Source organism: Psammomys obesus, unplaced genomic scaffold (assembly GCF_907164565.1).
Source record: "Psammomys obesus unplaced genomic scaffold, mPsaObe1.curated_primary_1811, whole genome shotgun sequence".
NCBI lineage: Eukaryota > Metazoa > Chordata > Mammalia > Rodentia > Muridae > Psammomys > Psammomys obesus.
In genome coordinates, this window is record NW_026596176.1 from 1,029,741 (window position 1) to 1,050,746 (window position 21,006).

At 43.4% G+C, this 21,006-nt stretch overlaps 1 protein-coding gene across 1 annotated transcript; it reads right to left on the minus strand.

Annotated features, from left to right (window-relative positions):
• Nucleotides 1–335: 335 nt before the first annotated feature.
• On the minus strand, nucleotides 336–3,845 carry LOC129667941 (leukocyte immunoglobulin-like receptor subfamily A member 5). The gene is made up of 5 exons (XM_055595698.1): nucleotides 3,772–3,845; nucleotides 3,592–3,627; nucleotides 2,689–2,999; nucleotides 1,268–1,372; nucleotides 336–1,181 (listed from the first exon to the last, which is right to left on the minus strand). The coding sequence occupies exons 1-4, from the start codon at nucleotides 3,779–3,781 to the stop codon at nucleotides 1,313–1,315; spliced, it is 417 nt and encodes a 138-aa protein (XP_055451673.1). The 5' UTR covers nucleotides 3,782–3,845; the 3' UTR covers nucleotides 336–1,181; nucleotides 1,268–1,312.
• Nucleotides 3,846–21,006: the final 17,161 nt, after the last annotated feature.

Here is a 21,006-nt window from a genome sequence, read left to right on the forward strand (position 1 = left end):
GTGTGTGTGTGTGTGTGTGTGTGTGTGTGTGTGTGTGTGTGTGTGTGCTTACATGCATGAATGATCTTACACATGGAGGCCAGGAGATATTGGATTCTCTGGAACTGGAGTTGGGAACCACCATGGGGATGCTGGAAATTGAACCAGAGTCCTCTGGAAAAGCAGCCAGCACTCCAAATCACTAAGCCATCTCTCCAGCCCCCAAAGAAGTGATTATAGCAAAATGATTCAAGTATGGTTTATTCACACATCAATTGGTCTTGCATATGGCAGCAATTAACAGTGAAATTTGATTGAAAGTATATCAATATCATTTATCATTTCGAAACTTCTTGTACATGGTTTTACATGTATGTTGTGAAGCAGGCCATGAAAAGATTATATTATGTACAGCAATCAACAAGTGTCACACATCAGAACTCTTTTAGGAAATGATATTACAAAGTCATGTCAACAGTTGTCCCACAGGACCGCCTTCAAATACCAAGCATGCTGATGACCGACAAGTATTTACATTTTAGGAGAATCCACACGATGAACACGTGGTGAAACGTCCCAGGGACAATTTCAGGACCTCATTTTTGTTCAGTTATTTTTCTTTCTGGAATCTGATGTATGCTCATAGTTATTGTTACTGAGCCAAACACCTTTCTTTCTGTAGAAAGGACAAAATCTCAAAGAGCAGTGGGAAATGTGTTAGTTTATAATAAAGGAATACACTACATTAAAGTGAGAGAAAGTAGAAGCTATATGAAGGCAAGGACCCACCCAGACATCAGAACAGGGTATCCGCTGGTGTCATGTGGTAAGAAGAGGGGAGGCATCATTCAACAAACACCCACAGCAAGGTGAGAAGAGAAAGAGTCCTAATCTGGTGGAGGAACATTCTGTACCCTAAGACAAAGACTACTTGCTGAACCCAAAACACACTTTCTCCCTGAACAATACTGAAAGCAGTTTCCAACATAAGCCCCAGATTTTCCTACAGAAATGCTTTGACTCCTCAGACGTATTTCTGAGAATCTATCACAAGAAAGGCACACTGCTGTCTCTTCTGTTCATGACCCAGATGCACATCAGCTCCGTCTCTGGCTGTAGCAGTCCTTTAACTGCAGAATCCCGAAAACCAGGAGGACCAAGCCAACCATAGACATCCGAATGATGTTATCCACCATGTGAACCTGGGGGTGCAAGGCGAGAGATTGCAGACAAACAGATCATGCTGCACAGACGTCCCTCCCAGGTGAGTGGATGCCCACCACAGCACCTGGCTCTGCTGGATAAGAAGGACTTGATTCTCTGCATCCAGCCCTTAATAGAGAACTCCCGTTACCGGTCTTGGTTTCCAATGAGCTGATAGACTCGGATGCTCCTGATAAACAAGGAAAAGAGGTAGAATGTGTAAAGTGCTTAAGACTCCTGAGCTGTTCACACAGGATCAATGTTATTTCATTTGTTCCTTCATATTAATATCATCACATAATTTATTGAAGATTATTTTCCTACTATGGCAGAACTGCCTCTGGTTTTCTTAGTGAATTCTACAGCTCCAGTGATCCCTATTTATCCAGAATATTAGTCTCATCACAAGTTTATCACAAGAGCTAAGTGTGAAAACAATATTTCCCCACTTCAACAGATGTAGCCCCATGGCAGTTCAGGGTCCAAGTGGGTTCCATAGGAATAGGAACAGGGACTGTCTCTGACATGAACTGATTGGGCTGCTCTTTAATTACCTCCCCCTGAGTGGGGAGCAGCCTTACCAGGCCACAGAAGAAGATAATGCAGCCATTCCTGATGAGACCTAATTGACTAGGATCAGAAGGAAGGAAAAGAAGTCCTCCCCTATCAGTGGACTTGGGGAGGGGCATGCGTGCAGAGGGGGGAGGAAGGGAGGAATTGGGACGGGAGGAGTGAGGGAACCACAGGAGGGATACAAAGTGAGTAAAGTGTAATTAATAAAGGATTAAAAAATACCAAAAAAATTTTCCCACTTCAAAATTAATGAAAGGTTTGATCAGTGTCCCCCTCACTTGAGACTCTAAACATCATGGGTAAATATATAGAGATATATACATATAGATATATACATATATATATAATGGAAAATATTTTTGAGACCCATAACATCTGCAGGTCCATCTCTCTTGCTCCTTGAGAGTCCCATCCCTTATCACAGCTGTCACCTCTCTGACTCTCCTCACAGAGTATGTACAGGATTTGAGTCCCTATTTGAACCTGGAGCTCTTTACCTGCAATCAGAAGTTCCAGTGGGCTGACTACATGTGGGAAAGGCCATGTGATCTGAGTTTATGTGCAACAGCCAAAGGGTTGAGGGGAAATCAACATAAGAGAACCCAGCATGGACCTGGCAGCCAAGGCACTGGAAGAAGTCACTTCATGGGACTGAACAGTTTCATCACAGATAATTCCCAAGGAGGATAGGTTCTCACAGGTGACAGTGGTTTCTAGACAGCTCTGGAACTATGACCTGAGGGTTGGATTGATTTCTGCACAGTAATCTGCCACCACCCATTATGCTCTGGAAGTGTTGCTGCCGTTCACACTCTGGGAGTCTGATTTAGAAGGTAGAAGCAGCGCTTAGCACCCATTCCCTTGACAGCAGAGCTCATGGCATAGAGATTAGGGTGTCAAGAAATGTCTGAGTCATTGATGAGGCTGTCTCACCTGACACGTGTATTTCCAGGGGGTCACTGGGCATGGAGCACTTCTGTGGATTTTTTTTTTTTTGTAGTAGCCATAACATCTGAATGTCCCTCTGTTGCTGGGGGTCATAGGACCCACAGAAAACATGGCTTGTAAATGCCCAGTAAAAACATACTGTGAGTCCAGGGTTCTGGAGAACTTGGGCTCTCCTTCCTTGGTCAGAATAAACCCATCGTATCTCTGCCATGAGATACATTGAAGAGTCACATTGTCTCCTGAGTTCACAACAGGGCTATCCAGGACTGACAATCTAGGTTTTCTGTAGGGGTCTCCTAGGAGAGACATAGAGAATGTGTTAATGGATCCACAGCATTCACTCTGTGCCACAGTGATGATCTGTGATAGGAGGGATACCCTTTTCCTAAGGTTAGAGCCTAGGGCTGGAGATCCTAAATATAATCTTCTGTGCCATCACCAGCTGCAGGAGGGCCACTATGCTCTGATAAACCACCATGGATTTCATAACAGCATATAACCCTCAAAGGTACTGTTCAAGAGAGAAACTCAGCCTTGCTCCTAGCCTCCAGCATAGTCTATTTGCACCAGTGCTCTGTGCTTCTCTTTTTGGTATACACTGTACTTGTAAGACCATGAGGTCTCCTCACATGAGATAGTCGATTTCATACCTCTGAGGAACAAGAAGTATGGCTGAGCCCTTCGGGTAGCTTTGGGGTGAATCCTTACAAAGAAATCAGAGGATTAGTCAAACGTCTACCCATGCAGATCTCGCTGTTTAGTCTTGGAGCCCTCTTGGTTTCTCCAGGATTAATTCACCTATGATATTCTCCATCCCATTGTTAATCTTTTAGCTAGCCCCTGCTTCCAAGTGAGGTGGAAACACCTGGGACAGCAGGGAACACTCACCTGCCAGCACTGGAGACCTGAGTCCCATAGTCAGTCCTAAAAGAGAGTTACTTGTGAATTTAAACCTCACTGACCAGATCCTCCCATCCCTAAACACTCCTGAGTCCCCTGAACTTCCCTGAAGCCCAGTCAGCCCTGGACTATGGTGCCAAGCCTCTTCAAGACAATAGTATCTCCTACCCCTTTTCATATCTCATCCAGACAGAGCATGGCTGTGAAAGTGAAGATCATGGTATCTCTTCGCAGTAGCTCCAACTGAGCTTATGCACAGGCAACACGGACAGGGTGTTGAAGCCTTTGGGGTCTAAGAACAACCCCATCAGTTTGTTGAAAGGTCAGCAACCCCACAGAAAAGGGAAATGAAAGCAGCTGGCTTCACCTCCCAGGCAATTTCACTTGGACAGACTCCAGAATCTGCAGTCACTTCTCACAGAAATTTCACCTCCCCCTATACCACTCACATCTGCCTGATGTGGCCTCAAAGCAGTGAGGACCAAAAAGCAGCAGCCCACAGAAATAATGCCTCCTTTCTTTAAAGGGCCTCTTTCCATTGAGAATGGCTGAGGGCAAGCGATTTCCCTGCACAAATGCACCATGTGGCTCCCTTCCATCTTTCCACCCATCTGTCTGCACAGCACTGTAAGGTCCTCATCATAGCCATTAATCTCACCATCCTGCGGATATTTCATGAATATCCAGGTTGGTAATGTAGGGCAAACACAAGCAGCAGGGACACACTGAGCTCCTGACTGCAGCTCACATGGAGCTTCATCCTGGGCATGGACACAGAGGAGAACACAGAAAGACAGGGAAAGAAACACAGCTGTTGTCATGGTTCTGGGTGTGGGTGTCCCCTGAAGAACAGCCCCCAGCATGGAACTACCTCTCTTTCCTTAGCAACTTCATTCACTTCCATCTCTCTGAGGACAGCCTTCAGAGCTTTTTTGGCCTTTCTGCTGTTGGTGTTCTCTGGAGCAGAATTCCTCATGGTGGGATCATGGCTGATACCTCTTTATGATCTACATGTTATGCACACTCTGTGCCAGTTAGAACACTATCACATCATCTCTGAAGTTCCTCGCTCGGAACTTTTTATTTGTGAGCACTTCACTCCTTAGACTGAAAAATTAAAAATATACCTTTGCTATTCTTGAAAAAGAAGAACAAAGAAGAAGGAGAAGAAGAAGAAGAAGAAGAAGAAGAAGAAGAAGAAGAAGAAGAAGCCTGTCTCACTGGAATAATGTGGAGAATGATGGAACATGACACCGACCCTTCTCGTGTGGTTCTGCGCACAGAAACATCCATGTACACACACTCACTTCAAATTAATTGTTAAGTAGTGGCTTGCTTTGTTCTTTTTCTAATCCTCTTAAGTTTGTGATTCAGTTTTATTTGAGATATTTTCTACTTTGGCTTTTGTTCAGTACTTTTAAACATTTATTTTATTATTTATTTGTGTGTGTTTGTGTGTGTCTACATGCACACAGACGTGTGGGGAGAGTTGAGGGAATATGTGCATGTGAGTTCGAAGAGCTGTACACTCTTTTAAATGCCAAGCCCTTGTTTAGGATGTTTGGGATACAGTCTTACTGTCAATACACTCTGTCCTCAAATTCACAGTCTTCCTACCTCAGCCTCTCAAACATTGCAGTTTCAAGTGTATACCACTATTCCTGAACATTCCTCCTCTCCTCTTCCTCCTCCTCCTGTTTCTCCTCCTCTTCTTCTTCCTCCTCCTTTGCCTCCTCCTTCTCTCTCTGAAACTTGGGCTCTATGAAGCTCTGGCTGGCCTGGATCTCAATATATACCAGGCTAGCCTCTAACTTTTGTCAGTCATTCTACCTCTGCCTCCTGAGTGCTAGGATTACAATCTTGAACCACTAGATTCGGGTGGATTTAGAATATCTTATTGTGTTCACTAGCAAAAACTACACTCTAGGAAAATTCTCTACCTCAGCGTCATATATGAGGGAAATCACAGGAAGTACACCATTCCTTTGTGTCACATGATTTAAAGAAGCCACCCAGCAGTCTCCATTTTGGATCCTGAGTCCACAAATTCCAATGATCAAAACCATATCTCTTTGTATCAACATCAATAATTTTCATGACCTATATCTGTAACTTCTTATTTCTCTATATGCATCATTTTTATACATTGAGTATAACAGGAAAATTCACACTGCATAGCGTATTCCAAACTTTTCACTACATCCATTTCAAAGGGGATAGTCCCACAACCTATCAGGCCCAGCAACAACCCAACGCCTTCATTGTACATATACTTATGACCAGTCATTCCCAGTATGTCACTGTCTCACCTTTTCATGCATATCTGGATATCCTGGCCTGAAAACAAGTGATGGGATATTCCATTTGTTGAACCCAAAGTCTGTTGCTTGCTAAACAGGTGCTCTACCTGAACTACACCCTCAGATGAGCTGTTTCTTTTGAAGTAACAAACCTACACTCAGTACTGTGAATTCATTCACACATCCTCCCCAAGGGCACCAGTCTAAGCAGGAGTGGGTGCTGCCCTCTCCTGGTGGGATGAACTGCATGACTTGTGGCTTCGTAGGGCATCCCATCTATTTTTTGTGATGGGTCAGATGTCGAGTCACAGCTGTAGCAACGTAGTCCCTGATTAAAAAAAAAAAAAAAAAAAAAAAAAAAAACAAACTTCCCAGAAACTTGCATCTATGCTGGTCTGCCATTCTTGTCCCACATTGCTGCATTCATAGTTCACTCTTCATGCACCACAGCACACTAAGCACATGGCTGGGTAGACTCTGCTAGCTTAGTGCTGCAATCCTGTGTGCCCATCAGTGCCCCAAACTGAGGACTCCTGTTACTACTCGAGGTCAAGCTCATCAAGTTCATGGTGGGAAGTAGGAGTCTTTCTGTCTCCACCTGGTCTCAGTTTCGGGCAATATCTATTTGTCTGGTGTTGAATGGAGCAGGGGCTCTGTAAGTGTTTGTGTGACTTCCCTGGAAGACACTCTGCATCTTGTGTGTTTGGCTACTTTGAGTGGGGATTTACTGCCCCACACCCAGCAAGTACAAATTTCCAAGGCTATTTGTACAGGACCATGAGAAGTTCCTGAAGTTAAAGATCTTAAACAGTGGTTATTGGGGTCCTGTGGAGTCCCTGAGACTGTAGAAATCAGATATTTATTTGGATCATGGGCCCTAGGATGTTTCCTTGAGGCCCTCACGGGTAGATGATGATGACGACTTTTTTAATCTACCTTTATAACCATGATAGATTTTCACTTCGGACTTGAGGCTGACATGTTTGCCAACACATTAAGGCTTTTGTTCTTTGTAAGAAAATGATCTAGAGAAAAGCATGTTTCCAGCTCTGACACCACATCAACCAGCCAAATCAACACCACATACTCACTTATTTCTCCAAATATCAGTGTGCACATTTCTGGTGGTGTGAACAAGAATAGCCTGCATAGCTTCATATGTTTGGATGCTTAGTCACAAGGGAGTGGAACTCTTGGGTTGGAATAGAAGAATTATGAGATGTGGCCTGTTGAAAGAAGTGTGTAACTGGCGTCGGGGAGCTTTGATAATGAGTAGACCCAATCACTCATTATCTCCACCTGCTGGTCAGGATGGAGCTCTCAGCTCCTGGTCCAGAACCATGTGTGCTCCCACCATAATAATGATGGACTGAACGTCTGAAACTGTAAGTGAGCCCTCAGTTAAATGCTTTCTATAAGAGTTGCCACCATTAAATAGGTCTTTTCACAGCAACAGAACAGTGACAGTATACCAGTTATCCTCAAGCCCACAAGTTGCTAGGTACTGCTCCTTCTATTGCATTCCTCAGCCCAGCTGTAACGTAGGTGCTCAATACTGCATCGGGGTCACATTAGAACATAGTTTATCTCTGCTGTTTGGCCTTAAGACTCATTAAGTTTCACAGTGATCATCTGGATGACTATTGGTTTGGAACTGTCCACTGAAGCCTGGATTTCTCGGTGGAGTCACAACTGAACACAATAAATTCTCTTCCACCAGAACCCATTAGAAGTGCATAGTTCAGCAGGGCAGGGTAAGAAAAAGATAAGTGTGGAAAAGTGACTTGGTGTGTGTAGGTAATCAAGTTGGAGGGAGATTAGAGAGGAGGACAATATAATAGTTTGAATATATCTCAAAAATTTGAATGTTCTTCCCAGGTGGTGGCACAGTTTGGAGACGTTAAGGAGGTGTAGCCTTGTTGGAGGAAGTATGTCACCAAATGACCATATCTTGATGAATAAAGGTCCCAAATGGTAAGGCATCCTGGATGGTAAGCCATCCAGCAGGAGGACTGGGGACTGAAGAATAAAGGGAACAAGAAAAAAAAAAGACAAAAAGTAATCACTAGGAACCAAGAGGTCCTGAATAAGCTGATTACTAATGCTAAGCAAGTTTAAGAAGTATAGCCATAATATATAGTATTTCTAGGGAGATAATGGGTCAAGGTCAGCAGAATGCTAAATCAGACAGTGTTGGCAAAGAGAACATAGAATACCAGAGACACTGATAACTTAGGTCTGATAATCACAGCCCAGGGAGGAAAATCAAGTTCCCAGAAACCCTCAACTTTGACTCTTTAGAGACACTGGCTCTAGCTCCAGACCAGCCTTGTCAAGTATGCTCCTGGACAAGGACACAGAACTAACACTTCCTTTGTCTTTTCATTGGGGCTTCTGAGAAAACCTTGCGTATAACTGGAGGTGGGCCTTGAAAGTTTAAAGACTTGAGTCATTTCTATTTTTAGTTTGCTTTTGTGTATGTGGTGTGGTTCAAGAGGTGTGCTCTCAGCATCCTGCTCCAACCACCCAACCACCATGCCTGCCTTCTGCCTCTGCCTTTGAAGAGTTTGAGTTAGCCTAGGTACAACCCCATTTTGAAATAAAGAGCCATCTTGACTGGGAGCTGAATTCAGGTACTGGGAAATATCACAGAATGTACAGTTGGCAGAAAACAAAGTTAACTCTCCTAGCAACAGCCTCCAGGAAATATCACAGAATAAATACTTTTAGAAATTAGAGACAATCTCCCTGGCAAAAATCAATGAGAATCAGTTGGGAATCAGCTGGGAAAATTCTCCCCAATGTTTCAGATATAGTTTAGAAGAATAGCCATTGTGATCATATGCCTTAGGCAATTGTGGTTATGTGCCTCAGAGGAGGTCACCTTGCCCCTCTAACTTTTATGTCAAGGCAGGAACACCCCCCCCCTATTGCTGTCATGGAAACATGTGCCCCCTGCTTGCTGTCATAGAAATCGCCTGGTGCAGTCTTTTCCTTTAAAAACCCTGCTCACTCAGGGCTCCAGGTCTCATTTCTCTACTGCTGTGTCAGTGAAACTTGGGTCCTGAGTTCGATTGCTCTCATAATAAAGCTCTCTTGCTCTTGCATTGAGTCATCTTCTGGTGGTCTCTGAGGGTCCTATGATCCTGGTATAACACCCTGCCTTATGGACTTTAACTCTTTTGAACCATAAGCCAAAATAAAAGCTCCTATAAGTCACAGCAACAGAAAAGTACAGACATTGGTACCAGAGAGCTGGTTGTTGCTGTAAAGAACCTGAGAGTTCTGGTTTTGTTTTGTTTTGTTTTTTCTTTTCTTTTGTTTTTTAAGAACTGTGGGGGAGATCCAAGATGGTGGTGCCAGGGGGACACTGTATCTGAGGAGCAGGACAGCAGAATTGGCACAATGACCAAGAGACTGAACTCTGGGTCCCAAAACACCAGCGATTGCCATTCCCAGGTGAGAGGAAACCACATGGTGTGGGAAGCAATCAGGTCCATTCTCAGGTCACACAAGCTAAAACCAGAAAGAGTTCCCAGGTCCCAGCAGGCACTTGGTCACCAGCCCAGAACCACATGCCTGTGTGTTCCTGATAACCTTCCCAGGCTGAACTGTGGGCACCAAAATACCAGAGACTAGGATTCCCAGTTATGAGAAAACCCCACAGGGAAGGAAGGACATGGAACTGACCTCAGGTCACCGAGTCTATTCCTGGAAAATGTCCCGGAGACTGACAGGCACATAGCTGCCAACCCAGAGACCTGCTGCACACCTGGTTCTCTGTCACAGACAGAACTATGCACCCCAGGGCACCAGAGACTGGGTTTCCCTGTTGGAAGAAAACCCCACAATGAGGGAAACAGGAGGCCTGAGCTTAGAGCACTACCCCCCCCCACACACACACACGGAAAAGTTCTTGGGAAAAGTTCCCAGATTCCTGCAGGTGCCCATTCGCCAGCTTGGAGCCACCACTCATCTGTGCCTGTGGGCTCTATGCACCACCCTAGAAGGAACTGTGGACCCCAAAACACCACAGACTGGGTCTCTCTGTTGGGTAAACATCTGGCCCTACCTCTCAACACCCAGCTCCAGAAAACTCCTGCACGCATGAGAGCTGTGCTCACCTGCCACTGATTACCGCTTGGGTACTCGAGCACAGAGATCCAACCTCAGACCTACAGAAGCCTGGGATCCCCGACATCAGTCCCCAGATACTGCTCCAAGAGGCAACCAGTTATCCCTAACTAAACTGACCAAACCACGGGGCACCCAGGTTCTTCAAGAGGGTTGTGCCTAGAAAACAGTTTAAGAACAACAACAGCAGCTCAATAAATTTAGAACAAGAAACCCAGAAGCAAGACAGCTGTCTCCAGGACTTCTCTGGTTGAGAGGAGAGCCCCCTTGACTAACAAACACCACAGTTACCACTCAGATCTGTACACCTGAGGTGAGCTGTGGCAATTCCTGAAAAACACTGGCCATTCAGTGACCATACCCAAAAAGCTGAGGAGGCCTCCTTCAGGAAGAATCATCTTCCTGTCCAGGGGATTCTCCCCACGCCAGGATTCCAGGAAGCACCAGAAACTAACACCCAACACCTAAGATAGTCCATTGGGTAGAGGTCAGCATAAAAGCTCAACCAACAAAAGACAGAGCAATATGGCATCTCCAGAACTCAGTTATCCAAGGGCAAGCAGCCCTGGACACCCCAGCATAAATGAATTTCAAGAAGATGACTTTACATCTATGCTTATGAAGAGGATAATAGAGGAAAAAATAAAATGCATAAAGAATTAGAGGAAGATAAAGCCAAACAGATTATGGCCATCTGTAAAGAAATGTGGGAAGATGTAGCCAAACAGTTTATGGCCTTTAGAGAAGAAATATTAAAATAAACTGAAAGAAATAAGAGAAACAGAGGAATGTTCAAACAAACAGGTGAAGGAATTGAAGGAAAAGCAGGAAAATACAGTCTCACAAATAAAGGAAATCAACAAAACAGCTCAAGATCTGAAGAAAAAATTGGAAAAATTAAAGAAAACACAAACGGAGGAAATCATGGAGATAAGGAACTTAGGGAAGAAAACAGGAACTACAAAGGTAAGAATAAAGAATAGACTACCAGAGATCCAGAAAATAATCTCAGAGGTGTAAAATACAATGGAAGAAATGTATCCATCAAAGAAAATGTTAAATCTAAAAAATTCCTGACACAGACCATCCAAGAAATCCAAGAAACATGAAAATATGAAATCTAAAAATAATAGGAATAGAAGAAAAAGAAGATTCCCTCCTCCAAGGCACAGAAAATATTTTCAACATAATCACAGAAGAAAATTTTCCCAACTTAAAAGAGAGGCCTACAGAACACCTAACAAATTAGACCAGAAAAGAAAATCCTCCTGCCACACAATAATATGGGATAAACCTACTAAAATCTGTACACCTAAAGAAACTAATCAAGAGGGAGAACTCTTGCTAAAATGCTCAATTCCTATCCAGAAAGGCTGGATGGACATCAGAAGAAGGAGAAAAGAGGGAATAAGTCAGGAGCCTGACACAGAGGACCTCTGAAAGGGTCTGCCCTGCAGACTATCAATGCAGATGCTGAGGCTTATGGGCAACCTTTGGGCAGAGTGCAGGGAATCTTAGGAAAGAAGTGGGAAACAGTAAGATCTGAAGAGGACAGGAACTCCACAAGGAGAGCAACAGAACCAAAAAATCTGAGCACAGGGGTCTTTCCTGAGACCCATGCTCTAACCAAGGACTATGCATGGATATAACCTAAGACCCCTGCACAGATGTAGCCAATGGCAGTTCAGTATCCAAGTGGGTTCCATTGTAATAGGAACAGGGACTGTCTCTGACATGAACTGATTGGCCTGCTCTTTAATTACCTCCCCCTGAGGGGGAAGCAGCCTTACCAGGCCACAGAAGAAGACAATGTACCCACTGCTGATGAGACCTAATTGACTAGAATCAGAAGAAAGAAAAAGAAGACCTCCCCTAGCAGTGGACTTGGGGAGGGGCATGCATGCAGAGGGTGGAGGAAGAAAGGGATTGGGATGGGAGGAGGGAGGGAAGCACAGTGGGGATACAAAGTGAATAAAGTGTAATTAATAAAAAAAATTTTAAAAATGAAGAAATTTTAAACATCTACTACAAGCAACTTAAAGGCTCACTTAAAAACCCTAGGGGAAACAAAGAAGATGCAGACATACCCAAGAGGAGTAGATGGTTGGAAATACTCAAACTCAGGGCTGAAATCAATAAATTAGAAACAAATAAAACAATTCAAAAAAAATCACTGAAACCCAGAGCTGGTTCTTTGAGAAAAGCAACAAGATAGACAAGTCCTTACCCAAACTAATTGAAAGGCAGAGAGAAACTGTCCAAATCAGCAAATTCAGAAATAAAAAGGGGAATATAACAACAAACACTGAGGAAATCCCAACAATCATCCAGTCTTACTACAAAAGACTATACGCCACAAAATTTGAAAATCTAAATGAAATGGACAATTTTCTTGATCGATTCAACTTACCAAAGCTGAATCAAGAACAGGTAAATCAATTAAATAGTCTTATATCCCCTAAGGAAATAGAAGCTGTAATCAAAAGTCTGCCATCCAAAAAAGCTCAGGACCAGATGGTTTCAGCACAGAATTCTACCAGACCTTCAAAGTAGACCTAACGCCAATACTCTTTAAACTATTCCACAAAATAGAAACTGAAGGAACATTACCAAATTCATTCTATGAAGCCACAGTCACCTTGATACCTAAACTTCACAAAGACCCAATGAAGAAGGAGAATTTCAGGCCAATCTCTCTTGTGAACATTGATGAGAAAATACTCAATAAAATACTTGCAAACCGAATAAAAGAACACATCATCCACTATGACAAAGTAGGCTTCATCCTAGGCATGCAGGGATGGTTCAATATAAGGAAATCCACCAGTGTAATCCACCATATAAACAAACTGAAAAAAAAAGACCACATGATAATCTCCTTAGATGCTGAAAAGGCATTTGCTAAAATCCAACATTTATGTATATTTAAAGTCCTGAATAGGTCAGGGATAGAAGGCACTTACCTAAACATAGTAAAGGTGATATACAGCAAGCCTATAGCCAACATCAAACTCAATGAAGAGAAACTTAAATCAATCCCACTGAAATCAGGGACAAGGCAAGGCTGCCCTCTTTCTCCATGCCTCTTTAACATAGTACTTGAAGTCCTTGCTAAAGTAATAAGACAATTAAAGGAGATCAAGGGGATTCAATTCAGAAAGGAAGAAGTCAAATTATCACTATTTGCAGATGATATGATAGTATACCTGAGTGACCCCAAAAATCCAACCAGGGAACTCCTACAGCTGAGAAACACCTTCAGCAAAGAGGCTGGATACAAAATCAACTCAAAAAAATCAGTAGCCCTGCAGTATACAAAAGATAAAAGGACTGAGAAAGAAATTAGAGAAACAACACCCTTCACAATAGCCACATAGGACATAAAATAACTTGGTGTAACTTTAACCAAGCAAGTCAAAGACTTGTATGAAAAAAACTTTCAGTCTTTGAAGAAAGAAATAGAAGAAGATATCAGAAGATGGGAAGATCTCCCATGCTCATGGCTTGGCAGGATTAACATAGTAAAAATGGCCACCTTACCAAAATCAATCTACAGATTCAATGCAATTCCCATCAAATTACCAACACAATTTTTACAGACCTGGAAAGAAAAATTCTCAACTTCATATGGAATAATAAGAAAACTAGAATCGCTAAAACAATCCTCTACAACAAAAGATCTTCTGGAGGTATCTCCATCCCTGATCTCAAGCTGTACTATAGAGCAACAGTAATAAAAACTGTTTGGTACTGGCATAGAAACAGAATGGTGGATCAATGTAATTGAACAGAAGACCCAGAAATAAATCCGCACACTTAAGGACACCTGATTTTTGACAAAGATTCCAAAACCATATAATGAAAAAAAGATAGCATTGAAAGACCCCCGGAGGGTATCTTTCGTCTGAGAGACCCCCTCCCAAGGAACAACGAGGCCAGGCGTTCGGATGCAAACAGCAAGAGGCTTTTATTTTGATACACGGGTACCCGGGGCAGCAGAGTCACTCAGCTGGAAGCTGATGATACAGCAAACATTGTGGAGCATTTACAATCCCCCACAACCAACATTTTTAACTTAGTGATTAAATAAGTTTTAGAACCAACTGCATAACATTACAGTACAGAACAATTTTAAACTGTATGAATTATTTTAGCCATACCAAACCTATCAGCCAGAATTTTTTTTCCTAAAAGAGCATAAGAAAACATTTTGTAATGAGGAATCACCAGCCTTTTAAATGAACTATAACATATTTAAAATACAGGTTTTTTTTAAATCATATTAACTCTCTGGTTTTTTATAATACATCCACTAACCTTTTGCAACATCCTATATACCTTTAGGTTTTTAGCTTTCTTTTTCTGGCTTAACCAGACATTTTTACTTTTTTTGCTCTCTCTCTCTCTTGTTTTTTAGACAACCTATAAACTCTCATCAAAATCCTTTTTATCCTAACATGATCCTGCTGGAGCCCTGTGTCCACAATTTGTTTTTTAAAGACCAGGGTTGTGACATGGAAATAAACAAAGCAGCTTAACAAACAAACAGCTCTCCATAAGATACATTCTAAAAACTGTAATTTTTTTTTTAATTAGCACAAACCATACGGCTGGGTTTTATTTAATAAAATTGATAAAATAAATATCAAAGTATTTTTATTTTCCCCCAAAGGATTGAGAAACTTTTAAATTTTGTCAGATTACCCAAGATCATTGTCATATCCAAATGTCTGATAAACTTTAAATATTTTATAGCCTTAAACATTTAAACAATTTTTTTTAAAACTTGTCCCTGTAATATCAAAGCAAAGTATTTTTTTAGGAGTGAATTTACAAAGCATAACCATAATTTTAAAGTCAAAACCAGATTTTAAGACCAAAATTTATCAGTGAAAACAACCCAATCTTCAGAACAATATTAACTTAGAACAAGACTTTTTTTTTTATCTTAAAAGGAAATAAAATCATTTTGACTCAGAGATTTTGCAACCTTTGTTTTTTTTCTGAGCCACACCATTTGGCAATTTATATTGTTGTTATTTAAACATATGCATTTATAGACCTTATAAACACATAGGCACATATACGTGTTTTAAACAAGGATTTGAATTTAACCTTAAAACATACCCAATTATTTTTGATCATATCAACCATTTAAGACCAATTGAAAACAATCATCCTAAATTACTGTTTGATCTGTACGTTGCAAGCCCCCTAGGTGGGAAGAGGGCGTGGTGAGCTCCTGTTGCTCACTTCCCTGCTGAGCTGGCATGAAGGCAAGGGGGAGGAGTTTTTTCTCACTCTCGGCAGCCAGAGCAGCTCCTGTCGTGGAGCAGCTAAGGTGCCAATCCCCGCCTAGCCTTGTATAAGGACTTCCACCTAGCAAGCCCACGAGCCTTGCCTGCTCCCTTGGCTCCCTGTGAGCTTTACTCTAGCTTACCTCCCCTGAAGGTCCTGAACCTGCTTTCTGGCTGGGCCTCTCCCCTCCCCCATGCTCTTTAGCTGTCCATTGCAACAAGGGGCTGCATCAAGCCCGTGCCCTGCTGGGTGTGCATTGTTATTTCACAGACCTTTAAGTGCCTGAGCACCGCCTGCCCAAGCTCCAGCCCCAGCTCCACATGTCTCCCCAGCCACCCAAAAGCATTCCCTCCTCGGCTCCCTCGGGAGGGAGAGCACACTGCTTGGTGTCCTGTCATGCAGCCGTGTGCACTCCCGGGCCGAGAACTAGTTTTAATTTTAACTGTCCTCTGTCCGAATTTTTATCAGTCCAAGTCTACAAAGAAACAGACACAGAAAAATACATATATACATAAGAAAACACTTATTACACTTACTATAAAAATTAGACAGACAGAACACGACACAAGCCGCTGTGAGGCACGAGAGCGACGCAAAACTGAAAGCAAAAATTCAGATGGAGACTGTGTTGGAGGTCCGGTTCCTCTGTCTCCCAGATGAAACATGTGACCCTCCGAGAGGGGCGAGGCCCCGACCCGGTGCCACAGATCCGTGTCTCCCAGACGGGGAGCCAAAAATGGCCCCCACACAGACGGGGAGCCAACAAATTGGCCCCCACTCAGATGAGAGTCGGTGGGACTCGAACCCACTCAGACCCTCCAGACACCCTGAGATGTCTCCCAGAGGTCTCGGAATAGAAGTCCGAGCCCGTCAGCTCCTTCTGGTTTCCGCCTGATACGGATGACCTGATCAAGTCTCAGATTACAAACAGAACAGACACAGAAGCACACAACAGAAAAGACAGCTACATACAACAGAAAAGACGGCTGGCCAGCTTACCTCCCGAAGGTGGGTCGGTGGTCCCTGGGTAGGGGTCTCAAATCTCGGTGGAACCTCCAAATGAAAGACCCCCGGAGGGTATCTTCCGTCTGAGAGACCCCCTCCCAAGGAACAACGAGGCCAGGCGTTCGGATGCAAACAGCAAGAGGCTTTTATTTTGATACACGGGTACCCGGGGCAGCAGAGTCACTCAGAGGACTTGCGCGCCCTCTGGGTGGAAAGCTGGGTTTTTATAGGGTTTTAGAGCAGAAGCGCGGGTACAGAAGCGAGAAGCATGGTTACAGGGGGCTGATTGGTACATTTACATGAGACCACAGTTTGAGTCAGAGTTTGGCAGGGACACCAGGATTCCAGGAACTGGGTGGTCGAAACGGTCATGATGACCCCCTTAACTTGGCCCGCCACCTGTTGTTTTCCTTAGGACTCTTATCTCAACTGGAACAATCTCACAGATATCCCATGAGGGTGATTAACACAAACTGTTTTTAGCTCGACTGGGGCAGCCTGACCGCAGACATGACACAGCTGGGTTTCTCAGTAATTTTCCAGTTCCCCACCTATCTTACAGAGTTTTTTAAAACAGTGCTGTCCCACAAAATGGCGTTAGCTATGTTTAACTTAGGGTGAGGCGGGGGTCTTTCAGCATCTTCAACAAATGGTCCTGATCTAACTGGATGTCTACATGTAGAAAGATGCAAATAGATCCATACTTATCATCCTGCACAAAACTAAAATCCAAGTGGATCAAAGATCTCAATATAAAACCAGACACATTAAACCTGTTAGAAGAAAAAATGGGGAAGAGCCTTAAATTCATTGGCACAGGAGACAACTTCCTAAATGGAACACCAACAGCACAGGCTCTAAGATCAACAATCAATAAATGGGACCTCATGAAACTGAAAAGCTTCTGTAAGCAAAGGACACCACACCATCATCAAAACAAAATGACTGCCTACAGATTGGGAAAAGATCTTCACCAACCCTATATCTGACAGAAGGCTAATATCCAGAATATATAAAGAACTTAAGAAGTTAAAAAGCAACAAATCAAGTAATCCAATTTAAAAATGGGATACAGAGCTAACCAGAGAACATTGAATGGCAGAGAAACATTTAAAGTAATGCTCAATATTCTTAGTCATCAGGGAAATGCAAATCAAAACGACCCTGAGATTTCACCTTACACCCATCAGAATAGCTAAAATCAAAAACTTAAATGACAACACATGCTGTAGAGGATGTGGAGAAAGAGGAACCCTCCTCCATTGCTGACAGCCATGTAAACTTGTACTACCACTTTGGAACTCAATCTGGTGCTTTCTCAGACAATTAAGAATAGTGCTACTTCAAGACCCAGCTACACTATTCCTAGGTATTTGTCCAAAAGATGCTCAAGTACACAACAAGGGAATTTGTTCAACCATGTTCATACAACCCAGATGTCTCTAAGTTGAGGAATGGATACAGAAATTGTGGTACATTTACACAATGGAATACTACTCAGCCATTAAAACCAAAGAAATTATGAAATTTGCAGGCAAATAGTGGGATCTAGAAGAGATAATCCTGAGTGAGGTGTTCCAGAAACAAAAAGACACACACGGTATATACTCACTTATAAGTGGATATTAGATATATAATATAGGATAATCATACAAAAATCTGTACACCTAAAGAAGCTAAGCAGGAAGGAGGACCCAGGGTAAGATGATCAATACTCATTCAGAAAGGCAAATGAGACAGGCATCAGAAGAGAGAAAAAACAGGATACTTTTTTTCTCTGTGGCTAGTGTGCAGCTGAGCTGAAGGGCAGAGGACCTGCAACACAGAAATTGGTGAGTGAAGGGGCTGATCAACCCAGTGAGAGACCAAAAGATAAATTAGCAGCTATTATTAAGACCTGAAGTAGGTGGGTGGAGAAGTCCAGTAATGCCCTGAGGGGAAGGACCACCTTACTGCATTCTTTCCCCACCCACTAGCGATATGGTTGCTGGGAAACTGGCCCATCCCCCTAGGGAGGGACACCAGATCATTAATGGCCTGGGAACCTTCCTATAGCCAATCGATTCAAAATGTAGCATTTTGACCAATAGATGCTTGCCAGGCAGGAATCGCCCCTGCCTTGGGCATGCTGGGATGGATCAGAATCTTAAAATCACCCAACTAACCTGGGCATAGTGCATTCGGCTCCCACCGCTTCGGTGGTGGGTGTGTGTGGGCCCAAGCTGCAGCTTGTAATTTACAATAAAAAGAACCTCATGTATTTACAGCTGAGTCTGTTTATTCCTGGTCTTTGGGGGTTCGTGAACTGGGCAGAACATCAGAACAGACTTATTTAGACTTCCAAGAAGAAAGAGACTAACTATGAACTGAGTCCATCTAGAATCAGGTCAAGGCACACTCCTCTGGGAGGAGACACCCGGGAGGTGATCCCAGCCACTTCCCCCGCACCCAACACCCTACTCCCTCTTTGGCAGAGGCAGGAGGCATCCAAAAGAATCTGCCACAGACTACACTGTCTGTCTGTACCCCAGCCCCAGCGAGAGCTGCAGCTTCCACCAAAAAAACAAACAAACAAACAAAAAAACAACTGAGATTCGGGACTGAGAAAAGCCAATCCTTTCGGGCACTCCCCCAAACGCCGCCATAACCCTGCCCCAGCAGAGCGGAAGGATAGAGAGGCGCACAGCGGCTTCACAGTGCCTGGACCCCAGTGCTGCCGGCTGCTCCTAGCAAACAATCTTCAGCTCTGGATCTGGGACAGTGGTCATTCAACATGTCCTGAGACCCTCCTGGGTCCAGTGCAATAAGGTCTAGCACCAACTCCTAGCACCAGCGGCCCCCCGACCCCTGGCAGAGAAACCCCAGCTCAGGATCAGGGACTGAGAAGTCCCAACCACTCCCAGCACTCCCCTGAGAGCGCCGCCTTAAGCTTGCCCTAGTGGCGAAGAAGGTCAGAGGGGAAGGACAGAGAAGTAGCCTGCCACAGCCCACAGCACCCCCTGTCCAGCAACCCAGTGGCCCCAGGTAGAGAAACACGAGTTCTGGATCTGAGGACACTCAACCCTACCTGGCATTCTCCCGGAAATGGCAAACATAGGTTCTAGCGCCAGGCTGCTGCTGGCAGAGAGATCTGGCCCTGGGACCTGGGATTGAGGACACTCAACCAAACTCTTTCCCACGCTACCCCAGGACCAGCAAACATAACCCTTCCCTGGCAGAGGGGAAGGACAGAGAGACCACACACAGGGCAGGTGGACACTGAGTCCTTCTGCTACAGTGCCACAGAGCTGACTGTTAGCCTACCCATGCATTTGCCCCAGCAGGATCAAATCAGAGAGTAGAGAGCAAGGGGAACCCCTGTGCATTCCAACTGGTCCTGCAAGGGAGTGAGTGAGCCTTCTAGGGAGAGTTTTCCCCAGACCCAGGGCCTCTCCACACAAGCAACCAGACGAGATCCCTGCCACCCACACGCCTAGTGTGGGCACCATAGGGATTCTTGGGATAGCGACCCCAACGCTGAAACCTCTGCCTTGTGGGTCCACCAGTGTAACCCAGGCAAACAATCCCTGGATCCCAGGCAGAGCTGCATACTAGTTTGGCCTGTAGGCCACTGCAATAGTCAGAGAATCCGTGCATGCACAATGCACCCGCTAAAAGTGCATTCGAATAGCACCAGAGTCACATTCCTTACTTAGGTAAAACTGAAACCACAATGCACACTCCCAAACCAGTGAAACTCTCTCATCTTCCAGAAAAAACAGTTCAGAAAACAGAAAGAGACTATCTTAGCCTGAACTACAAACTCGAGGAGCAAACAGTGAGGGTTATAAATAACCAGATGGCTAGAGGCAGACATAAGAACACACCCAAAATAATCAGGACATAATGATCTCACCAGCAACCCCACAAAACAATGGAAACTTCAATTCACTAGATACACAAGAAAACGACTTTAAAACTATGTTTTTCCAGCTATTAGAGGCCCATAAAGATGAAATGAACAAAGCCCTCAAAGAAATAGCCAAAGAAATCAAGACGAACAAAGAGGAAATAAATAAAGCTCTCAGAGAAATGACCACAAAAATTGAGGCAAACAAAGAGGAAATGAACAAAGCTCTCAAAGAAATGTCCACACAAATGAAGGCAAATAAGAAATAAACAAAGCTCTCATAGAAATACAGGCAAATACAGCCAAAGAAGTACAGGCAAAATTAGTGATATATAGAGAGGAAATAGACAAAAAAAATAGAAGCTGTCATTGAAAAGCAGGACTACACATTCAAACAGATGAAGGGAATGGTGCAAGACATGAAAACAGAATTAGAATCAATAAAGAAAACACAAATAGAGAAAAACCTGGAGCTGGAGAACATAGAGAAAAGATCAGGAACTACAAAGGTAAACATCACCAACAGAATACAAGAGATGGAAGAGAGAATCACAGGAGCCGAAGATACACTTGCAGAAATTGACATGTCTCTCAAAGAAAAAATAAAATTAGAAAAGTTTCAAACACAAAACATCCAAGAAATCAAGGACACCATGAAAAGACAAAATCTAAAAATAATAGGAGTAGAAGATAAAGAAGACATCAGGCTCAAAGGTCCAGAAAAATATTTTCAAGAAAATTATAGAAGAAAATTTTTCCAACATAAAGAAAGAGATA

What these genes read in the sequence shown, in the direction of transcription:
- LOC129667941 (XM_055595698.1), bottom strand. An exon ending in CAGGTCTCCAGTGCTGGCAG is followed by an intron (nt 3,000 to 3,591) that starts GTGAGTGTTCCC and finishes TGTCTCTCCTAG; the next exon opens with GAGACCCCTACAGAAAACCT. An exon ending in CCTGGAAATACACGTGTCAG is followed by an intron (nt 1,373 to 2,688) that starts GTGAGACAGCCT and finishes CTTGTTTATCAG; the next exon opens with GAGCATCCGAGTCTATCAGC.